The sequence below is a fragment of the Pangasianodon hypophthalmus genome, chromosome 1, assembly GCF_027358585.1.
Source record: "Pangasianodon hypophthalmus isolate fPanHyp1 chromosome 1, fPanHyp1.pri, whole genome shotgun sequence".
In the NCBI taxonomy this organism is placed as follows: domain Eukaryota; kingdom Metazoa; phylum Chordata; class Actinopteri; order Siluriformes; family Pangasiidae; genus Pangasianodon; species Pangasianodon hypophthalmus.
The window spans coordinates 12,723,603-12,747,611 of NC_069710.1; the positions used below are offsets into that span (position 1 = coordinate 12,723,603).

Consider the following 24,009-nt stretch of genomic DNA (forward strand, 5'->3'; position numbering starts at 1 on the left):
AAACCATTGAGCCAAGGCATTTTGTTAAATAGCTTTTCTCTTAGGTAAAGGTGCCTTTCCTAATGCTCTACTTCTGATTGGATCTTCCTACACTTGTGATTCACTGTCTGCTGTTGTAGATGGTCCACTATTCCACATTACCCAGAAGAGGATGTGTTCCCTTTTGAGTCTGGTTTCTCTCCAGTTTTCTTCCTCGTGTCTTCCACTGTCACTATTTCCTCCTTGGATCAGTTACGGAGGATTAACCAGTCTCAGTGGACTGCTGTCAGTCAGCTAGCTGGCTAATGTTTTCAGAGATTGCTAATGGCCTAACCCCTCTCTCTAATGCGCTCTCTCTGTTCCCCTCTGTGCTTGCTTGCTTGTCCTCTCCCACCTTGTCTCTCTCTCTCTCTCTCCTTTTCTATGATTTTCTTTCTTTGGCAATAGCTGGTGTGCTGTGACTTTGCAAAGCTGCCCTCGCAGATAAGAGTCACTCGAGTCTTTGGAGTGCTTCCCTTTTCTCTGCTTCATCTCTGGAGTGCTTTTTCTTTTTGTGTTCACCTTCTGCTTTCATCTTCTGCTTTCATTTTGTAACCAAACATTTTTTTTTCTTCAGAGGTTTTAGTTATTTAGTCCATTTTAAATAATTGCTATGGTGTGTTTTAGACTTTGGGTTTTTTTTCATATCTTACAAGCTTGCAAGTGAATTTGAGGACAATATTTGTCTAGATGAACCAGGTAGATTTTCCCGCTTTTGTTGGTTTTGCTAAAACTAATGGAAGTTTAAAACCACTGATTAGCATCATGTAACTACCTGTTAGCCAAGACCTTCTGAATTACATTTTGTACCAACTATCCATGACTATCACAGTGACATAGCCAAAAGGTGAGAAAAGTTTGAGTTGAAACATTTTAAAGGGTCAGGTTTGAGTTCGGATTGCACTTTTTAAGCTTGGAAACATGCTCTAGATAGCAATATCTGGATTTTTCCCGCTATAGTCTGAAGAATATAAGTGCTAGCACACATTTTAAAATTTTACCACAAAGGCCCTAGTACATGTCGGTGGATTAGACATCTACTTTTTTTTTTTCCTTTTTGCAGATTTGTCTGCAGCAGTAAGAAAACAGCAAGGCAAAGGTCTGTTGTGAGCTCTACTTAATAATTAGCACCACCTCTCTTTTATTTACCAACCAAAGAGACCACAGTCCTGCCCAGTCCTGTTTACTATTGGTTCACAAGATTTACTTTTCAGTAAATTATATTCAAGTTTGCTGTGACTGCTGCTTTAGCTAAAATGCTATGACTGAATCATAGAAACCTTCTAAGCACAGGTTTAGACAGATTGTTGGACATCTGAACAAAGGGATTAAACACCTAATTTGTCTTGCGGTAAGGGAAAAATTATAAAGGTATAGTAATAATTGCCTTTTTTTTAGAGATCACAGCATACTAGAAAGAGCTGCATGTTGGATAAAGTCCATAGGGAAGATGACACAAGGGCAAAACCCCTTTAAATGTAGAAAGCAGGAAGCCCTGGGGTGCAGTTTGTAATGATGGAAAAGATTAAATAACCCTTTTTAACAGAAGGTAAAAGTCAACACTGGAATCAGTCTCGGTGGACTGCAGCCATACACAAGAGTGAGAGAGAAGGAGAAAATAAAAGTGAGTGCATTATGTGAGCAATGTGATGCAACAGTTATTTTATCTTTTGTGGATTTGGCTCTCTTAGTCCATAACAGGAAGTTTGTGTGATCTCGCAGCATGACTATGGAGTGGTGCTGTTTAGGAAGAAGATGGAGGAAGCAAAAAAAAAAAATCCTGAGAGCAATATAATAAGACGCTTAAATGAAAAGACAATGGGGTCTGCTGAACAGTTGAACCCCCTGCAGAGAGGTAGACATCATGCCCATGGTCAAAAAAACGTTTAGCTTCAGACTTCACAGGTGATCCTAATTGTGCTTAGCTGTCGAATTCAAATGTCCTTAAGTGCTAGCAAAAACAGACTAGCGCTCAGCTAGCAAGCTTCACTGGGTATAGTGCTAGCGTAGCAGGTAGCACTCAGTCCTAGCTCAGGCGTCAGGTTTGGTCGGAAGCATTAGCGCCAGTAGCTGTTAGAAGTGAAATACCTGCTGCTGGCCCTGCTGCTCACGCTGCTTCCTGTTTTTCCGCTCCAAACTGCTCTGCTGCAGCTGCTTCAAGCGAGACGATGATGACGATGACGTCGACGACAAAGACACCGTCTTAGCCGACGCTGGAGGAGTGCCTGCATTCTGGATGAGGAGAAAAAAAACAATTTAATACAAAAGGTGCTGGAAGACAAGAAGAAAAACAAAGAAGTTCACTATCTCTAAAGAGTAAGATATAAAGGAAAAGCAAATTGACACCTAGCATGTTTGTGTTTAAAAAAAAAAAAAAAAAACATGCTCTCTTTTTCCACTCCCTTCTGTTATGACAGTTCCACCAGGGGAGTTCGCTGTAACATATTACCCCATGCCGTGAACAACAGAAAACACACACTTTGTGTGTCGCTCGCCCACACACAAAATGTCTAAACAGCGAAGCTGACACTGTCGTAAATTACACCAGCCAACAAGAAAGCAACCAAAACACTCTTACACAAACCGCCCAGGCTGAAGTGGTCCAACAGAGCAATTAAGCAAAGCAGCGTGGGATCCAGAAGTTGTTTAGCAGAGTTTCATTCCGCATAGGTTATCTGGAGGTCCATGCAATATAAAATATGCACTTACAAAAAAAAGATAACATATTACCAACAATTATTTTATAGAAAGCGTTCTTTCAGTTTTGTTGTACTATTTGATTCACCATATACAGTATAATCAGGAATAAAACACTTTAGAGTCTGCTGTTATACGAAAATAATCAACAGCTTTAGCTCTGACACTACAGTGTAGACTCCTTCTAAAAATGTTAATGAAACATCTCCTCGCAGAAAACTTTACCATATCAACAATTACTCACTATCTCTTTATGTGGACAAGTCCATGTGTACTTTGTTACTATAGAAACGATAACGTATTAGAACAAGCGCTTTAATATGAAGCCATGATTTGAATTACACCCAGAAAGAGCTTCTGTTACAGGAAATTAATCAACACCATTTGACCAATCAGAATTAGGAATTCAACAGCGCTGTGGTGTAAAAGCCTGCAGAGATCAAATTTTTCAAGAGGAGCTCTAGTACTGGTATAATAATAAATAAAAGATGTACATTGTACAGTAGCACTATATGTTACAATGTACATATTTTGACATGTAATGAACAGCAATAATATATAAAGGGGAATTCATTGCAATGGATTTTGGATATTGGATTTTATGATGCAATTTCCTGCTTGAGCTCATTTCAATACATTTTTTTAGAAAGATGCAGCGAGAGAGTGAGAGAAAAAAGGAGAAAAGGAAGAGATTAAGACTTCAGTTTGAGCTATGTATAAGTTCATTTATGTCCATCATATATTGGCAACTTTTTGAGGCATGTTAATTAAATGTTTAATCTATAATCTGAAATGAAAATACTAACGGTTATTTATTTCATTCCCTTTTTTTAAATACTAATGGAAGAAAGGTTCAGCACAAGCATAAAGCTACATATTACATAGCTATGTTAGAAAGCAATTATATATATTTAAAAATAAAGGGTTTTCTGAACTGATTGTTGACCTAAATACTTAAAGATTGTGTTCTTTGTGACTCAGCTGTCCAGTTACATTACAAAAAAACCGACCAGTTAAAATAGTCATATAATAAGTAGGGAATAAAACACTACAGGAAGTGCTGTTATGAGAAAATAATAGCAACTTTGATTATTTTCCTATTAAAGCACATCCAGAAGTGTTTTATTCCTGACATGTCATACTTGTTATGCATTTATAGGTAAGTTCAACATTGTGTAACATCTGCAGTAATATAATAATAGTTATGTAACAGCAGCTATAAACTTCTTAAAATTAATAGAAAATGCAGCTTGTCATGTTACCAAGAAGGCACAACATCCTCTGTGGCAGAAAGGGTACAGCATTACCTCTGACTGTTATAAAGTGCTGACACTGGAGACTCCTTCCTTAAATGTTAAATAAACATCTCCTTTCAGAAAACTCCACTATATTTACAAGTATATGTTCTAAATCTGTTTTCATGATTATAAGGTGTGTCTACCATACAAGTCCTTCTGTATGTGGTTACTATAGAACCAGCCCCTTCTGACCAATCAGATTTAAGAATTCAACAGCAGTGTAGTATAAAATTCTGTAGAAATTATCTCAAAAAGTTGCCAGCGTATCCAGTATATCATGAATATTAGAATCTAAGCAGAATGAAAACTGGGAGAGGTTTTGAGGGTGAATTAACTGGTTACCTCTAACCACAAACTGCTGCATGTCCACTGACCCAAACTGGGAGCGCTGCTCTCGGGACTGGTGGACTGGTGGAAGTTGATGGACTTTGGGGGTGATGGGCCTTACCAGTGCTGGCTGGAAGATCTGCCACATGAGTGTGTGTGTGTGTGTGTGCATGTGTGTAAGGAGAAATTGAGATATGACTAATGTTAAGCTCGTAATTGGTTGCTTCATTGACATTTTTGTGCATTTACATTTCTCCGCTGGTTATTCTTCACTAAATTAAGTCCAAAAAACATAATGAGATGATAACTATACAATAATTCTTAGGGGACCAAGACAAAAACAAATAACACTGAGTGCTTTGAGCAATAACACATTACTGCATCACTGAAACGTAGTATCATGGCCATAATAATAAAAAAAAATAAGTAAATCTTATGAGAATAAGATTTGTTTTTCACAGCACACTACCTAGACTTCTAGAACAACTTTTTCATCCATATTTTACCTCAAGCTCTGCCATGATCTTCTCCTCCTCATCCTCATCCTCCTTCATCCCAGAAGCAGCAATAACTGGTGGCGTGGAGGAGGGTCGGGGCCCATCAGAGGTCGAAGGTCGTCTAAGTTTAACAGGTGGAGTCTGAGACTGGATTTGTACATCTGACTCCTCACAGTTTTCATTCTTTTCAGGTTTCTGTAGAGAGCAGACAGTAAAGGAGAGTTTGGAAATAGCCATGATATCTTCAAATGGTTTCACAAATATTAAACGAATACACACTGTACATTTTTAACCACAACAAAGCACAAAATCTTTTGTTATTTTTGGATGTTTACCATTTAATGTTTCAATGTTCCATTTTATATTTGAATAAATCTGCATAAGTATAGGTGAATTGAAGGTCAGACATACTGTAAGCACTATGTTTTGAAAAAAAAGGTTTTGAAAAAATATGTATAAAATGTACATACTATAAAGCTTCCAACATTAACTTACCATTGACTTTATTTTAAAAATTGGGTACTTAAGTCCCAGAGAAATTCTATAGTAATCACAATCCTAGTGCAAGATCCATCAATCAAACACATCTTTGTACCAGTTGAAAACAGTTGAAGATTGACTGCCTATTTCTTTTCAACTGTTAGTTAGCTAGCTGGTGAACCTGCTATTGAATTCAACAAGCTAAAGAATGCAAAACAACACTGACACATTAAAACACCATGACCCTGATTTGCTAAGATCTCAAATAACTAAACAAGTCCTAATTTGCATGTGAAATTGGATAAATAGCATGAATGTTACTTGTGTATTGCAGGTCACTTAGGAAGAAGAATTGTGTGAATGGTGTCACATGCAAATTAGAGGGAGGAAACACTATGTAAATGAGATAGCTGAAGTACAGCAGGGCTACAACGACAAATTGAGAAAAGAGACATAATTTGATAATGAAAATATTTGGCAATACTCAAACTATGTGATGAAAAACTGACATCCTGTGTCACTTCATGCCACAAGAAGCGAAGCTATTTGAATTAATTACCTGTCAGAAGATAAACTAGAGCACATTATGGATTTGAGAAAAAATTTTAAAAAGTAAATATATTCCTTACATTAACACTCTTGTTAACAATGACAACCTCGCCACTGCTGTTGGTCGTGAGCCTGTGCCCTGATGGGAAACTGCGGCGTGGCGGTGGAGGTGGTGGAGACTTGGACGGTTTCTCTGTTCGGTACCGTGGAACTGTCAACTCCCCTATGGTCATTCAGTCCATACAACACAAACAGCACACAGGATAGACTGGTCAGATGGGCTCATTGGTATGGTGTAACCCTCTGAGATATTGGTATTGCAAATATTATAACAAATGATAGATTGCTCTGGCTGAGTTATTAGAGCAGCAAAATTCTGACATGTTAATTAGTAATAATAGTAACCTCAGTCACATTATACAAATCTGGACAAATTATTTAAAGATTTTCTGTGACAAAGAAGGTCGGGGACTCAAACTTACAGTGTTTAGCTAAACCCATTTTATAATGTATGACATGATCCAAACATACAGCTGATAAGATAAGATAAGATAAGATAAGATAAGATAAGATAAGATAAGATAAGATAAGATAATCCTTTATTCGTCCCCAATGGGGAAATTTGCATTGTTACAGCAGCAGATATAAAGATATAAAAAAAATTTAAAAATATGTAAGTATAAAAAATATAAAAGAGACACACCAAGAATGCACAAAAACACAAACACACAACAGTATTAAAGTGACACTGCATTATTGCACTGTTCCCATGAGATGGGGGGTTACCAAAGATTTACTTTCCAGTTAGTACCAGAGATTTATTGTCCAGTTAAGTGGTGGGGTCTGCTGGGAGCAGTGCTGGCTGTACAGTCTCACAGCAGCAGGGAGGAAGGACCTGCGATACCGCTCCTTCCCACACTTAGGGCGGAGCAGCCTGTCACTAAAGGAGCTGCCCAGTGCCACCAGAGTTTCATGCATGGGGTGGGAGTCGTTCTCCAGCATACTTGATAGCTTGGCCATCATCCTCCTTTCTGATAAAGGATTATGGAAACTTTGGATATAAAAATAAAGGTCTTGATAGTAGCCTAATGGTTCAAACCATTCTGGAATTTCATGTGTGTAATGATAATTGGAATATGTTATAAAATCTAATATCCAGTTTACCAAGTCACATTATATGATCCGTACTTGGAAAAGGGATTTACCAGGTTGACACATTTGTCAATACATGATTCAAAGGATTATGGGATCTTTTGACAGGAAAACAAAGGTCAGAGTCTCTAGCTTGATGACTGTAACAACTCTAGAGGCATATCCATTTTACTAATTTTAATGGATTAGGGCTTGGGCTAATTAGTATCACTAGGGAATTATGTTACCTGATTCTCTTCGTTGAATGCCATCCTTGCCAGCTGGTTTAGGTGGCGGCTTTCCTGGTTGGTGTTCAGGTGTACAGCTCGGTGTGGAGGATGGTGAGGCAGGTTTGGGTAGAGAGGAGAGCTGTGGTTTTGGGGGCACAGCAGGTTTGGTGATCTGCTTTGCAGCAAAATCCAGATCAGGGATGGCCTTCATCAGTTCTGCTTGTGTTTCCTCCAAGAGACGATTTATGTCCTGGGCACTAAACTGGGTTAAACTTGCCCGCTTTTCTTCCCAATCACGCTCTGCTGCCTAGACGCACATGCATATAAATAATGTCAGTATATGTAGATTTAATGTGGTTTCTGTGACTTGAGGCCAACTGTGATATATAATCCCCACAGCAAGTCCTGGCACTATCATTTCATCTGGCTCCTCAACTTGTTTGATTCCTTACCTTATCAAGAGATTAAGTGCAACTACTCTGTGGAGAAACATAATTTCTGCTGCTTGTACCCATGACCTTATTCTTTCAGCCATTACCCACAGCCACAGGGACATGACATAACCAGTAAACTTCATCCAAAAATTAAGCTACTGCTTCACCACTATAGACCAGTACAATGGCAATGGCGCATCTGTCTGTCAATCTCTCAGGTGGAGTCTTTTTCCATCATGTGTGAATAGGATCTGAAGGTATTTAAAATCCGCCACCAGGGTCAAGAAATAGAACTTGCTCATTCCCATTTTATCATCAAAACATAACTATGTGTCAGAGGTCCACTTTTGTTGGTGCCAAGAAGACAAAAAAAAATTATGATGTTACCTCCAACCCAATAGTGGACACCTCTGCTCTTCAGCTGTACCTTGATATTCTGGCCATGAAAACCACAAATAGGGTGGCAGCAAGGCACAACCAAGATAAAACCTTACCCTGGGACCCATCTGGGTCCTATTATATGAGAACTCTGGAATAGGAGAGATACCACCACTGTTAAGATGTTTCGTACCATTGGTTGCACTGCATGTGGACATAATGCTGTGGACGCCACACCCAGGCCTGACTCTAGTGGCAGGTCTCTGTAAACTCTGCCCAGGATGCAATTACATGTTCATACGTTCTGTGGGGCTCTTTGGGATCAGACTTTGTCTGACATTTCCCCTTAGGTGGCCACAGGTGGCCCTACTGGGAACACTAAACTCCAGGTGACATTGCTCTAAAGTTCAATATGCAAACCCCTTTGATGCAGCAAGATCTTGTTAAGGGGGAATTATTTGACAGCACAGGCTGGTTAAAGTTCTAAAACTGTAGGCACAGAGGTTTTGCTTTTTGTCTTACCATTGGAAAATCTAAGTTAGTGTGTTATTGCATCATAAAGTATAAGCTGATCGTAAATAGTGAGGATGCAATAAGATGATATAATCAAAAGAGCACGAGAAGAACACAGTTACCAAAAGGCTAGGACACACACTTGCTCTGTTATCAGCTTGTCCATCTCCTGTATCTTTTCCACCCTCTTCACCTTGCATATACTGAAGATCTGTTTTAATTCTAATCTAATGTGTGAGCTCAGCAAAGAGAGTGAACAATTGCTGAGCAAGCACACACACCACACCAATAAAGCAATACCAGAAATCTGTGTTACCAGACGGACTTCCACGGACACTCCTTTGTCCGTTTCTCTCCGTGTAGGCAGATCCTCAATGCCACGGCTCTTCGGTGCTCCTGCTGAGGTGCCATCCTGCTCAGGCATGCTGCTGTCCACAACTCCTGTGCTTGCCAGCCAGTTCCCAAGAGTGGTAGTACCTGCTAAACCAGTAGCGCCACTCAGACTCGAGCCCAGACTGGTGCCAAGAGCACTAGACAGACTGGCACCAGAGCCTAGAAAGAAGGCTGAGTCAATTTACAGGATTGTATAAAGAGTTTAAATTGATGTACTTCTTAAGAAGAATACCAGGGTAATAAGTACAGTAGCTCATCACCTAATCCACAGGTTCCTAACCCTGATCCTGTAGCACTCAAAGTCCTTCACATTTTAGTGTGACAATCCAGGACCAGGGTTGGGAACCTGTGACCTAATCAATTATAAAAGTTGAGTATAGTACCTATGCTGGCAGAGTTGGTCGTCAAGGATCCTGACAGACTGTTAGTGCCTGTTAAAGTGCCTGTGAAGTCAGGTAGACTGGTAAGAGAAGGGCTGGTTAGGATGTCCAGATCACAGCACTTTGTAAAGTCTATATCACTGGAGCTGCTGATGTCTTCCGGAGTCTTCCATAGGCCTTCTGACACCTGCCTATGTGAAGACAATGGTTGGTTTTAAAATTTGTAGTGGATTTGTTGTATATATTTGTGTTAGTGTCCACAGCGTTCTGCAGTGTGCTGTGTGTACGTGTTATTTTCCTTTAATATTATATTTCTGGGTATGTGTGCCTGTTGTCCCCTTGGCCATGTGAGTGTATCTGTGGATTTTTTTATGTGTGTGTGCAACACCTCCTCAGTAGTGTGAGTGAATCTGTGATGTTTCTGCAGCGTTTCAGTAAAGCATCAAGCCTCAGTGGTTCCTCCTTCAGAAACTTCACTGCCTCGACCTCTACTCGCAGCACCACACGCATTTTACTTTGCAGCGTTGGGAATTGATCTAGACAGACACACACCCTCACATGAATGAATATGAACAGTCCTTACTATTTTTATTGGTCAATCTGGGTTCTGGCTGTGAGCATCATCCTGGTTTCTGATTGGCCAGTTTTTGTGTATGTTCTGTTCCTGCACTTACTCTTAAGTTTGGTCAATGTCTCTCCAAGCCTCCGGAGCTCTTGACTTTTCTGTTCTACTTCCTGTTCTGTCACCAAGCGATGGTTTAACCCTGCCCCTGTCTTCATTTCCTCCACTGAACGTTCCAGATCACTGGAACCACAATACACACATGCAAGATAATAGCACAATTCAACAGATTTTTAGCACAATCCCATATTCCTGTTCCTGCTTTTAACATGTCCTTGTTGACTTCGGCTTACTCGGACATGCTAATTCTCTACATCAGTAATTACCTTTGGCACCAAGGTTGCCTCGACCTCTTGTACAATGCAATCTCTAGCTTATGAAAAGTAGATAGCTGGCTAAGAAACTGAGCTAGCTGATCATTAAGTTTACCAACTAGCTAACAGAGTAAGTAATAAAGTTATTTAAGCTATCATGGAGCCTATGGGCAGTGGGCAGCCCTGGGTCAACAAAGGCAGAACTTGAGTTACTTTTGATAATAGCAAATAGCAAACATATAAGTTTGCAAATGTGTTAAACTCACTGCAGCTGCTAATAGCAAACTTAACAACTATCATCCCTTAAACCTTTCATTTTTGTGGCTTCAATACTGCTTCTAGCACAATTAACAACTGTATTGTGTAACTAAAACCACAAAATCATGAGCAAGCTAGCTAACATTTGATTAGCTAGTTTAACCACTAGCCATTTTTGCTAGAACAACAGGTAGCTACAGCTGCAGAGGTAATGTTAACATTGGGTAAGCTAAGTAGGTAGCTAGCTAACACTAGTGCCTGTTGTAATGTACCTAGTAAAACATTTCACAGATGTACTGTTCATTTAAAACTACAAATTCACTAGCAAGCCAGCAAACATTTGGTTAGGTATGTTAATCACTAGCCAATTTTTCTAGCAAGCTTGGGTTCTTATTGTGTTTCTTGAAACTATTAGCCTAGCTTGCTATTAAGCTAGCTAGTATTAGGCTGTTACGTTGTGTAATTACAGTTACGAGGAAGATTAGTGATATCATGTGATCATGTGAAGATTGTTGATATCAAGTTTGCAATTCACCGATCACACTTTTGCAAATTTCTCGGTTTATATGGACTTCATTTCATGCGACTCCAAGGACTATTCCCCCAGATTTAACTTTAGCTATATACTGTAAGTAATAAACTATCCATAAGATAGTGATGGACATTAAGCCAATAGTGAAATGGTGATGGGAAATATTAAATCAGAACACTGTTTGTTAGCTCACTGTAGCTGCTGTATAATCAGTTCCTCTTCATTTAGATAGCGCAGTCTTTCTTCCTCCACAAGGAGGCGCTGGCGTTGTAGAGGATCTTCCTGTGTCCGAGATGCTTCAATCAGACAAAGACCCAAATCGGCTTCCGCTTGCCTCAGCAAAGTGTGCACCGAGTCCTGATTCTGCATCTGAAAACAAGCAAGCAAAATCAAATCACTCACCAAGGGTCTTATTAGTAAAGGCCATAGTAGGTTTTGCTGGAATTCTCCATCACACAGCACACCTGTATTTTGCGTAACTGTGACAGCTGCTTGCGTAGCTCCAATGTACTCCGTTGCAAGTCACTGAGATGCAGCTGCATTTGCGAGCGAGACATTGTAATCGGCTGAGATGTTCCAGTGGGTGGTGGTGGCATCAGGGCCAGAGGAGCCGAGGGAGTCGTGGCTGCCAGGGAGAAGAATCGAGGTCAGGAGACAGCAAGGGTGAAGTTCCAGTGTGGTTTTTGTTTTGAAATGAAATTTGGTTGCCTGGAAACCAAATTGACTAGGATTTAAAAAATGGTAGCTAACATAAAGTAATAATAAATGGCAAGCTAATTAGCTAGTTCAATGCAGTGTCCTTTCCCCTTCAGTGAATTGGCTCTTCTGCTGGTTGAATTTTATTCATGTTTGGTCTTACCACTGGTTTAACTGAAAAAGCAGAATAGCATCTCCTGTATTGATGTAGCAGGGGGTCAAAAAAATCACAAATACACTGGCTAAACTGTAAGCATAATTGCTAATTTGAGACTCTCTTTAGCAACATGTACAGCGGTAAACATGTAGTAATTGTTTTGGAATGCAATACCATTATACTGCAAATTGGGGAAAAAATAAGGCAACTGTAATTTTAAAAAAAAGTTAGACTAGCAACTTTAGTTTGCATTCTTCATCCACACCACTCAAAACAGTGATACAGATGTACTGTATCTGAGGCTTGCTTCATCACAGCACCTCTATGGGGTCAGTACATGCAACACACATCTACATTTTCCTCAAGTAATGTAAAACACACACAGCTTGCATCCAAGCAATGTCCAGGTCATCAGCACTATTGCTCTCTTTGGAAAAAAGGGAACAGAACATGCCGCTGATGAAACCATTTTCTAGGGTTCATTCCATTGATCAGGGGTTGCAGTACAACATTCCAGGATTGTTTGGGTTAAACACACTTACTTACACACACATTGTAACAGGGTCTTCCAGTCTCACGGATCTACTTTTCCGTCACTCCATTCCATATAATATACAGCAGGTACCAGATATCTCAGTCCACTGTTTTTCATTTGATCAGTTATGAAAAACTACTACAAATGTCCTATGCTTATAATTCTCATATTATAAAAATTTAAATATATTTTGAACATCCTAATCTTCTATAACAGTAGCTCTGACAGTAGTTCTAACTGCAGGGTTTTTCATTAATGCACTTATCTAAAACGTTATTGTTTCTATAGTGACAACTTTGCAGTTTCTCAGTAACATGACAAGCTGAGTCTTGTTAAATTCAAGAGAAAGCTATAAAAAGATATGACATGTCATTCTTGAATAAATTAAACATTATTAGCATTGCCAAAATGCTTTGGTATAAGAGAAATAAAACACTTCTGGAATAATCAACTTCACAGTAGTACCATGACGTCAGCCTGGATCAAACCATGGGTGGTAACATCATTGATTATTTTTGCGATAATAGCGCACCTTAGTGTGCTTCATTCCTTTCTAACACACAGTTTTAATTATTGTCTCTAGATGTTGCCTCAATTACTATGCGTCTCATCTTTTCTACACTGTAGCACAAGGTTTTTGCCCGAAGTAAGTACATATTAAATGTTTGAATTATCCTAAATTGTATATTGCTTGTTTATTAGGGCTTTTACACTATGCATGCTACTACAGCAGTTTCAGTCGTTCATTGTTCTTTGTGGTAAAAACAATACTGTTAACTTTTTTTCTACTAAGTACACAGAACATTGGCAGGTGTGTCTTATATTCCTGAGTCATTTAGCAATAAAATAAATTATATTACGTAAGAATAAAAATTGTTGTTTTGTCGTAACTGATGAAATAAAAACAGTTATTAGAGGTGGGTTTGACAGACTTTGGACAAACAGAAGCCAACGACACCTTCAGTGGAGTGTACCAAAGAAACAGAGTGACAGACACACACAGAAATACCTTTTCCTTTTCTAGACCTGCCAGCTGAAAAACAAAACACGTCAAGGGTTAACCTGTGTCCTTACCCTAATGAATGTAGGTGATTTTCAGGTTGGTTTATGCCCTGTTTTGAACAGGATTAAAGGCCTTCAGATTGAAGAGAGGCAGAAAAGCACATCGGGGGCAAGATGGGCAAGGCTGTACTGAAAAGTGATTGTATCATGCGATTCTGACGCGACGAAGTCGATGCAGCAGACTTTTACATTGGAACAGCTATTTGTCTTGTCCCTCGAAACCACAGTGTTGAAAAACTATTACTTGAAAGTGACCCATCTATTGGGTCTGTAAGGAATAACTAGCATAAAGGAAGTCATACAAAGTGGAGCTTATTTACTCCATTCCATATGATTATAGACTTTATGTGTTTGTTAATTAGTTCTCAATTCTGATTGGTCGGAATGATTCATTTTGATTCATTTTGATTAATTTTAATTGGTCGGTTGATTAATTTTCTATATCAGAAGCTTGGACAGTAGTTTGTATTGCATTATTATTTCTATAGTAATTTTGCTTCATTCACATTACATCACTCCATCATCGTTTAATTTCATACAACAGTCGTATTTGATTCCTTACGTATCACATATTCACACACATACAGTACTTACTCTCAGGTGCTGAGCAGTCACTTGCTGTTTCTGCCTTGTCGCTGAAGAAGAAAATATCTGTCACACACTGTCTGCTATTAATATCCATTCATATACAGTCTCTATTGCAAGCTCCAGAAGTCCAATATCAATCACTATCAATCTGTTTTTATCTCAGCATTCATAAAATTCAAGTACATTTTAATGCATTTCTACGATCCACTACAATTCATGAAAAACTAATACACACTTTGTCAAACTGGGTTAATGTCACTGCAAGTTTATGCCTTTAGTTTAGCAATGCAAAAGTTAATTTTTATGATTAAAAAAAAATTGAGAAAATGACTTACGGACTGTCAGGGCCTCGGGTAAGAACACTCTGGACCAGACCGGTCAAACTGGCGATCTGCTTCTCCATGGCCTCCATTCGCTCCCTAAAACACACAAATACTTTACTCCTTACTTTACTTTAACATATTATGATTTAATTAGTGTCAACTAAGCAATGTGTATCCCATTTATTCAGTTTATGTCTTGAGACTGAAGAGTAGTTCCGCTAGATATATATTATATATTATACCCAATAATATAATAATGATAAGCAAAATTAACAACAGTTTTGGAAAAAAGAGTTCTAAAAGCCATTACCAAGCTCATAATAGCTGGAAGGATCTTTAACACAATGACAAGAAATGATTTCACATCATTTCTATCCTAAATTGGTCATTTTGACAAAATAACTAAAACTTACCTTGTCTCGGTTTCGTATCCCGCCAGTGCCACTCCCTCACCTCCTGCTCCACCCATCACACACATCTGGTCCAGCATAGGGCCTCCGACTCGCGCTTTATGACTCTCTACGTACACAGTTCCATCTTTTCGGAAACCCTGCCTTCCCGGTGATCCCCTACCCGAGTGACCCCTGTACGGCTCCAGCTTCTGCGGTGATGCAGGTGGCATAGTTCGGAAGCCCATTGGGCCGTAAGGCTCAGCATAGAGTGGTCCTCCAGGCCTGTAGAGGGCTGCGTCAAGCTCACAATGCAGAGCAGCAGCTGAATAGGGGCTCAGGGACCGCAGTGAGCCACGTCGGAAAGCGAGCGCTTGGGGTGAAGCCACACCATGGATGAGTGCGTACGGATCAGCATACGCCGCCTCATTCTTCAGGAGCACCACACTCTTTGACGGTGATGCTGGCGCCTCCTCGTCTGGTCTGACATCACGTCGCTCCAGGATGGCACTGGGGGAGGGGCAGAAGGCAGGGTGGTTGGGGTTCTGGTGCTGGTAAGGGTGGGGCTGAGGGGACGGGGGTGGACCAGCATATGAGGAAGGCCGGACAGATGCATAAGAAAGGCGGGAGTGTGGGCGAGACGGGGAGGCCGACGGAGAGGAGGATGAAGGGTGGGCGTTCAAGCGGCGAGTCGGAGAAGATTCACGTGAGGTGTACGCTAGCTCCCTCTGGTGGATGGAGGCAGAAGCAAGAAACGAACACAATTTAACTGCCACATAATTCTATATGTACATATTAATATGTACACTGTTGCAGTCTAATATGTTTACAGAAATGCCAAAATCTTTTGACCCCTCACTACCCCTCATGAGCCTCTGTCTTGTGAACCAAGTGAAAACAAGTGGGCGGGGTTGTGATGTCGCATATGATGGTTGCTTATGATGTCGCATATGATGGTTGTTTTGACTCATGTTCCACCAACAATTTTGTGATAAAATTTCTTTTTTCTCTCTTCCTGCTATGGATTTCTTGTCAGCCATGGTGGCACAGCTGTGTTTATGGGAACATACACCTACATACATTCATACATCAGCAACAGAGTAAATCTACATTTTTGTTCTTTGTTTTTTCCCTCGCATTGTTGTTCCCTATTTTTGTGTCTTTACACAGAGTGTGTGTGTGTGAATGTGTGTGTGAGACTGTTTGGCAGACTGCCGCTTCCTCAAGAACTGAGTTAATTAATACCTACATTAGCATATATTCATTTTTCAAAAGCATACCGTATGGTCCAACAGTCTAAATATTGCCAATATTAGTTATTTCTGTCTTTAAAAAATGAATACAACTTTCTCAAATGAATTCTCTGAAATAACAGTTTTAAATAAGTGAAAAAAGTTAATTGATTGAAGATGAAACACATAGAGAAAGATCCTCCCTGAATCAGTATCAGGTTTTAGTCTTTAAAAGAAAGTGTTTTAAAATTAAACTTTTATTTTTTTATACTGCTTTTAGTTTTCATTTGATGATTAGTTTAGTGTTATTTAGTGAGTTTGCTGGCTTCTATTAGTTTATGTTTTTGCTATAAACAAACACCAGACTAGCAAAAAAGACTAGTTAAAACATATGCAAATTCTTTTTTTTTTAAGTGTTTAACTCAGTTTTTCTACAGAAATATATCAATTTGGTTATGAAAACAAATAATATGTAAAATATTTAAATAAAATAATATTTATTTTTCATAATACTTTTATATAACAATCCAAAGATTGTTATATAAAAGTATTATGAAAAATAAAAGAAAGAAAAGGTGTTATTAGAATAGGATTTGGCTTTTTTGTGTAAGTAAATTAAATTCCAAATATTTAAATATTTCCCACACTTAAGGAGAACTAAACTACAACTTGCATGTGAACTGAAATTAACTGTTTTTTGTTGCTTTTTTCAATGCATTTTTTTAAATGGTTCAGAGGTTTTAGTTTTTTTAACTGAATTCTGTGTGAACAGTAGATTCAGATATTTTTCGGTTTTATATGTGGATTTAGCAGACACTGTGTTCTTGAGTAATATAATGCATTATCAACATTTTGGACACTCACCCGCAGGTCTCCATTGGTGACGTGGCCATGGTGCGCATGGTGGTGAGTGTTGTATGCGGTGTCTCGGCAGTAGATCTTGAGGATGCAGCGGTCGTGGATCCGGCGAGGGTCATCCAGCTCGTAGAAGACGTTGCGTGCCTCGTCTTTGATGAGGATGGCGGTGGCGGGCGAGCGGAGTGCACTCATGTTCAGCTGCTGAGGGAACACATGCACAATCAGCGCGTGCAGAGTCTCCATGCTGCTCAGCTCATGACTGAGGTGAACACGCCGTGTCTCATCGCCAAACTGAAGGAACAAAACACCTGAGGAGGGACAGAGAGAGAGAGAGAGAGAGAGAGAGAGAGAGAGTAATGGGTGAGTAGTCAGATTTAGAACAGAGAGGGAGGAGAAAAGTCAACCAGTAGATTAACACCATTTTGTGAGTGTGGGTGTATTTGTGCAGTGTATCAGAGTTGACATTAGGACAAATCTCTCGGGAGGGCTTCAGGCTTTCTGCAGGGGAACAAAGATTGCAGTTTAACAAAAATCCCAGCAGTCTCTGGGTGTAAATCTCACTTCTCAGCACACATCCCCTCTGAGACCTACTACCACGTTGAAATGGGCTCCTGTGTTGACCGTGTTTAGGAGAACATTTCACGTAAACAGGCAACTCGCGATATTTTTAAAGCTTTGGAAGTCAAATCGTTTTCCGATAGCTCAGAATGCAAGAAATGTGATGCAGTAATAAATCAACACTAGAGCATGTTTGAATTCTCAATTGTGATTGGTCAGAAGGTGTCCTGATGGGAACTGCAGAAGTTCTAATATGTTATCATTATACGTTACAATAACAACATACACTGGGACTCGTATAGCCGATGATCTACATAAATGGATGACATAAATGTTTGATATTTTGAAGTCCTCTGTAAGGAGATGTTTATTTAACAAGATGGAAGGAGTCTCCAGTGTCAGCACTTTGTAAAAGTCAGATGTAAAGCTAGAAATTTTTCAACATGGGAAAGACTGAGGGCTTTGTGGGGTTTTTTTTTTCTGTCTCATCAATTTCAATAAAAAAGAGAAGATGGTGAGGGAATGACTGTTTAGAGCTGTCATAACATAAGCGATGACTATAACATCACAGCCCGAAGTGTTTTATTCCTTAACATTTATCGGTAAAAGTGGGATCATTGTGGCCATTTTTTCATTCAGTGCCACCATTTTGAAGGGCCATCCTCATCGCTTTCCTATAAACAGCTGTCATCTGTAGTCCCCCTTAAAAAGCCTCAGAAAGGACCCAAGTCAATGTGTATATATTGTGTTATGAGTGTTTATAAGTAGGTGTGTGCAGGGCTGTACCTGGTGGGCGGAGCTTGTTCTGGCTGGGGGATCGAGCAAGCGGCAGGCTCTGTCTGAGGCGGTTGGAGCGGCTGAAGCCAAGAGCGAGATCAGCGTCACCCATGGTCTCTAGATTCTCTGCCGAGGCGTATAAAGACCGTCCGCCACCCTGATCGGCAAGAGAGTGATGACCTCCACCGCTGGCACGCGGAGTCCTTGCCTACAGAGGGAGAGTATGAACATGATGAAACATCTGTTTCACTATTCATCACAGACCACACTCTATTGATAAAACACTAATCTAGAACCATTAAAGACTCATCAGAACCTTCAAGTTTCTATGTAAAACCCTACATAGCAATATTTCACTTTCTTTAGGAAGCCAAGAACAAGAGATAGGAGTCGACTTAGAGACTTACTCATTTTGAATGACTCAAATCTTGACTCTAAAGACTCATTAAGTCAAGTCAGTCAGTTTTCCACCATGGGAAAGTCTTCAGGACAGAGGACTTTCTCTGTAACATGACAAGCTGTGCTTTTATGCCTCTTCTAGTAAATAGTGGAAGCATTCTTTTTTTTTGTACATACATATCTCTGTCCAAGATTCCCATTACTGTGATATCTCAAGAAAGATTGGTTGAATGATTGTGAGACTTATATGGAATTAAGCAACCAGCGGATGAGCTGGATAGATTTTGGAATTGATCCAAAGGTCACAGCAAGGTCAAATGTCTGAAAATGTTTCTTCTTCAATAGCATCCTTCCTGTTTGAAGTAGATTTTAAGGATATTTCTGGCATACAAATTAGTAACAACAAGACTAGATGTGGTGGTGGTGGAAGCATCCCTTTTGACACCACTGGCATCGAGTTTTACTTGCTTGTCTTATTAACTTCAAGAAAGAGAAACATGAGTGAGGGAACCTGAGGGAAAGGTGAGGGAGCGACTGTTTATAGCTGCAATAACATCAGTGATAACAGGAAGTAACTTGTTTTGTGGATGTTCTACAACATTAAATGTACCTATAAACAGATAATAAGTACAATGTGTTATTCTTTAATTAATGAAAATTGCAATTATTGGCAAAGGTATAAGAAAAAGAAAATCACTTCAGGAAATGCTGTTATAGGAAAAGAATTAAAACAACTACATTTTCTTTTATTAAAAAGTGACACTTCACATTTTCTCTAATTAGTTATGCTTAACTAATTAAGGAATGTCTGTGGAATGTATACTTTTTATACGTATTTTTATTTTAAGTGAATTGCATTAGCCAAATGTTAATACAGGATGTTCAAAATTTTTTGACTGGCAGAGTAAGATTTTTTTAAAGTCAGTCCTAGCAACTAAATTTCCTAAAGTGACATTTACACACAATGCTGGAGGAGCATATTAACTCAAGGATATTGTTCTTAAAAGAAATAATTTACTCAGTTTGGTTTAAATAGCTCACTTATAATTCTATTGTTGAACGGGAAGCATTAACAGAGTGAAGTTGTGCACAAACTGGTGCAGTAAAATGACTTCTCGGTAGTGCACTCAGATTTTAATTAGCTGCACCGTAGTAACAGATGTGCAGAACTTAACAGTGATGCCTTATGGGAAGGTGGCAGACCATCAAGGAATAACTTTGTCTGTGTATGTGTGTGTGTGTGTGTGTGTGTGTGAGTGAGTGTGAGTGTGAGCTTTGTCACTGTTGGCTAGTGAAGCGAAACTAATGAGGCTAAAACGTACAAAGGCTCTTTCTCACACTCTGTATAACACACACACACACACATACACACAAACACACTGTATAACCATCTTTAGAGTCTGCTGTGTTTTTTTTTTTTTCATGCAGAGGAAATGACAAACATGGCATGGAAACATCTCCCTCATGTAGGCAGAAAGAATGCAAAACGTATGAATATGTATGGCTATGCAAATTAGGAACCGCCTCCTACCATCCCGACTCCACCCATTCCCCAACAACACTGGTTACTGTGTGCCAGAGGTTATCCACTGGATTTGTGTGTGTGTGTGTGTGTGTGTGTGTGTGTGCTTCTTTCCTTCTGACCAATCAGCGTACACATCCAGTAATGAGCAAGACAGATGTTTGTCAATCATGGGCATTATTAAAGGAAACTTCCACCCTGACTTTAAATGTTTATATTCAAATCTGGAACTAATTTTTATTATGTTTTTGTTGCATTTTTGTTATTTCCATGAGAAGTTAGCAGTTATCTGCTGTGCTGAAGATAAGCACAGTGACGCTGATGGTGGTATTACAGCTTAGAAGTGTACAGATTGACAGACTGAAGGACTAAAGCGACGATGCACCTCTCTTTAGGTAGAAATGAAGTGAGGGCTAAATCTCACTGGCACCACTATCAGCAGGTAGTTGAACGGCATTGTGGGTAATGTAATAAACTATTAACCAAAGTGAAAATAGAGTAGCATGTCGATGAAAGAAGTTTAAACTCACTCTAAACTCAAGATTTCATTACAAAATAAATCTTGCATGCCACTGAAGATCACATATTGATTATAAGTTTTGATGTGCACGTCAATTCAGGGTGGATTTTCCTAACAAAAGTAGACATAATAAATAGAATTGATCCTACACACACACACACACACACACACATACACACACGCACACACAGAGGTTAAAGCAGGACAACAGAGTCAAAGTGGCTGTGTAACCAGCTAATTAACCTCATGTACTAATGATTAACACGCTAATTATGATGACAGTGCCAGAGCGACAAAGCCTATTGATAATGACGCAGTGTGTTTGTGGGTCAGTGGCATAGCCACTGGTTATGAAGCAACAGGCCGCTGGTAAGCATTATATCTCAAAGACATTATATTTTTACAACTATAGGTCATAAAAGTGATTGCAATTTTTTGCTTTTTGCTATCATAACCACTTAAACTGTCTGACTTTCACCATTACCTGAAAAAAACAATATGGACTACAGTGAAACAAATAAGAAAGGATATAGTTATAAGAGTGTGGAATAAGTCTGTAAGTCTGGAACCCCAACAGCTTTACAAAACATCTTGGCATAGCACCAATTTGGGATTCAGCTCCTACTCTCTGGGTGCAATCTATTTTAGTGTGCATTAATAAATTAATACACAGAGTTATTACAGTTAAATTGTGTTAAATGAATGCAAATGCATAATGCAAGACACCTTTTAGTGTGTTTTAATGAACCACTGAATGGTGGCAGGAAAGCACATGGACTCACCGGATAGGAAGTGCAACTTAAAGACCAAAAATTCCTACAGCAAATTTTCCATGAGCCATGTTCTGATCAACTCAAAATTGCTGCTAACAAGATTACAGTGTTTGTCTCTGAGTATAAGGAATTACCAAACACCAATGGTGGCTCGTCCATAGGGTCAGGAGAGGCAGAGCCACACTATATACAGTAAATCAGCTGTTCAAATGTTAGTCTTCATAAAGTCCTCATTCACAACTCCTCAGTACATTTTAAATTCCTTTGAAATACTACCTCTTTACATTACCTCTTTAGAGTCACCAACAGAAATAAACCGATGTTCCATTGATTTACTCAACTTTCTAGATGTTGTGCAATTGTAGGACAGCAATTTAGCGCCATAGAGTTATTATTGCACCTAGTGGCCAAAAATGGGAACTGCAACAAATGCTAATAGAAACCCATTGAGTCAGGAATCACGCTGCCCCATGCTCGCTCTATGAACATTTTCAGTGGAGGAGAAGCAGTTAATGACAAGGTTGGCAGCAGTTTTTACACCAAATTAGACTAGTTTAAAAATGCTAAATATACCGGCAAGATCTTGTTTTACTGCAAAAAATAAAATCGGAATTAAATATAATACATTACTGCAAACAAAGGCAAAGTGTAAGTGCAGACAGTGTGTCTATGACATACAGAACCATTTCTATTCTAAGATATACTGCAACGATGGAGAAAGAGAAAGCAGGATTATGGAGCGGATAATATCCGTACATCAGAAATGCGTGTGCACCACAGTGACCATGTTTCCCATGCAAATGCAAAAAAAGAAATATTTCCAAGTTGCCCAAAAATCTTAGGATAGTTTCAGGGGTTTTGTCTAGTTTTTGAGATATAGTTGGGTGGAAAGTTTTGCTGAAACCTGGCAAACACATACAGTATGCTGTATTGAACACAGCTGAACAAGCTGCTAGACTGCATATTGATGACACTCAATTGCCTATTACATGGTTACTTTAAAAACTCCCTAGATGTAGCCTGGCATAAATCGTTTGGCAACCTTTCGACTTAATTTTTTTTGAGAACATGTCGTTATTAATGTCCTCCTGCCCCACTAAAATCTCTGGTCAAAAGCTGCTCCTGCCAAACTCTACAAAAATGGTGATAAGGAATGAACAAAGTTTGTCAGGGAATTGAAACAACTTGGTAATCCAAGTGGTAATTCTTTTGTTTATCTGTCTTATTATCTAGTATAGCCCCAATGTCTACTTTCTTGCTAAACAGGCTATAGCTTATGCAGATAATGTGCCAGAAGAATGTTTGGAAAGTTTGGAAATGCCGAAGGTCTTAACGTGGATTATTGTGGACTTTTGCGGAACCAAGTGCAACAGCACCACAAACACTCATAGGAAAAATACACAGAAAAATATGAAGAACTGAGGCTGGGGCTGCTTTTTTCTAGCCCAGACTGTAGATTCATCAGTCGTAGTCATGACAGGTGATTACACGTGATATGAAATGATGTGTCAGGTGAGAGTTCACAGTTTTCTACTGAAAGAAACTACTTCAGCAAGCCGTATGTTACATCAGAAACTGAGAGAGACAGATAGAAAGTCTAAAAGTTCAGCATAGACCCAAAACCACTGCAGGACATTGCAGAGAGAAATTGCAGCAGGGTGAACTGCATTTGGCCTGATATCTCAGTCCAATAGAATCTGTCTGCAACTTACAACAGATGTGTTAAAAGGTAGAAGGCATGCGACTATTATAAGTTAAACTACTTTTGAGGGCCAGGTGCCTATTACACAACAATGTTTGCAGTGTCTTTAAATTCATATATGTGATGAACGAGGACTGTTGCAGTTTAATAGTTAATAAAGTAACATAAGGGTTGATGTCAGTCTATTTATTTGCTCATCGTTTTGGTTTTTAGATTATGAGAGACCAGCAGTTTCAACCAGTTATAGGGTGCTTTAGCCTTCTTTAGTCCCCTCAAACAGATGTGCATTTCAATAGTTTAAGTCATCAGTATTTCTTTTTTTTCTCATTCATTCTTCATTATTCAATGTTGCCATCATATTTTTAGTATATGACTTTGGGGGTACTAGGACCTGGGGCACGTACTACTCGAAATGCAGCTACTTAAGTTGGCTAAAAGCTTACTAAGTTTAAATAGATTTAAACAGTAAATCTAAAATATCTGAAAGAAAAAAATATTAAGTCTAATCATAATACATCATTTAGAGTGTGAAATAGTAAGTAAGTATAGTCTGAAGACATCTAGACCATTGTGGCTAATTATGTTCAATACAGCATGGTTTTGAGTTTTTACCTGACTGCTTATTAGCTAACTAATGTTAGGTTAGTGATCAAAAACGAAGTGAGTTGGAGTTGGTTAAGCCTTTATCTAAAATCATTCTAGGCATAAACTAAATTATTTTATGACTTTATTTTTTAATTTTAGAGGTTCGCACATCCAACACAGGCTACTTTTCTTTCGCCACAGACCAGACAACTATGGTTTTTCATTGATTTTTGCCTATTGCTATTCATAAAATTCATAATGAACAGATCTTTTGGGGCCATT

The 24,009-nt window shown here is 39.1% G+C and overlaps 1 protein-coding gene across 1 annotated transcript in view; it reads right to left on the reverse strand.

Moving 5' to 3' along the window:
• Nucleotides 1-24,009, reverse strand: part of srcin1b (SRC kinase signaling inhibitor 1b) — a 60,044-nt gene that overhangs the window by 7,787 nt on the left and 28,248 nt on the right. The window contains 18 exon segments of the mRNA XM_053234250.1: nt 2,107-2,250; nt 4,356-4,424; nt 4,426-4,479; nt 4,847-5,032; nt 5,947-6,089; nt 7,246-7,534; nt 8,869-9,104; nt 9,329-9,516; nt 9,714-9,861; nt 10,000-10,130; nt 11,245-11,420; nt 11,516-11,676; nt 13,449-13,472; nt 14,096-14,136; nt 14,425-14,508; nt 14,826-15,529; nt 16,898-17,199; nt 18,236-18,434. Coding sequence (XP_053090225.1) covers nt 2,107-2,250; nt 4,356-4,424; nt 4,426-4,479; nt 4,847-5,032; nt 5,947-6,089; nt 7,246-7,534; nt 8,869-9,104; nt 9,329-9,516; nt 9,714-9,861; nt 10,000-10,130; nt 11,245-11,420; nt 11,516-11,676; nt 13,449-13,472; nt 14,096-14,136; nt 14,425-14,508; nt 14,826-15,529; nt 16,898-17,199; nt 18,236-18,434 — 3,279 coding nt within the window.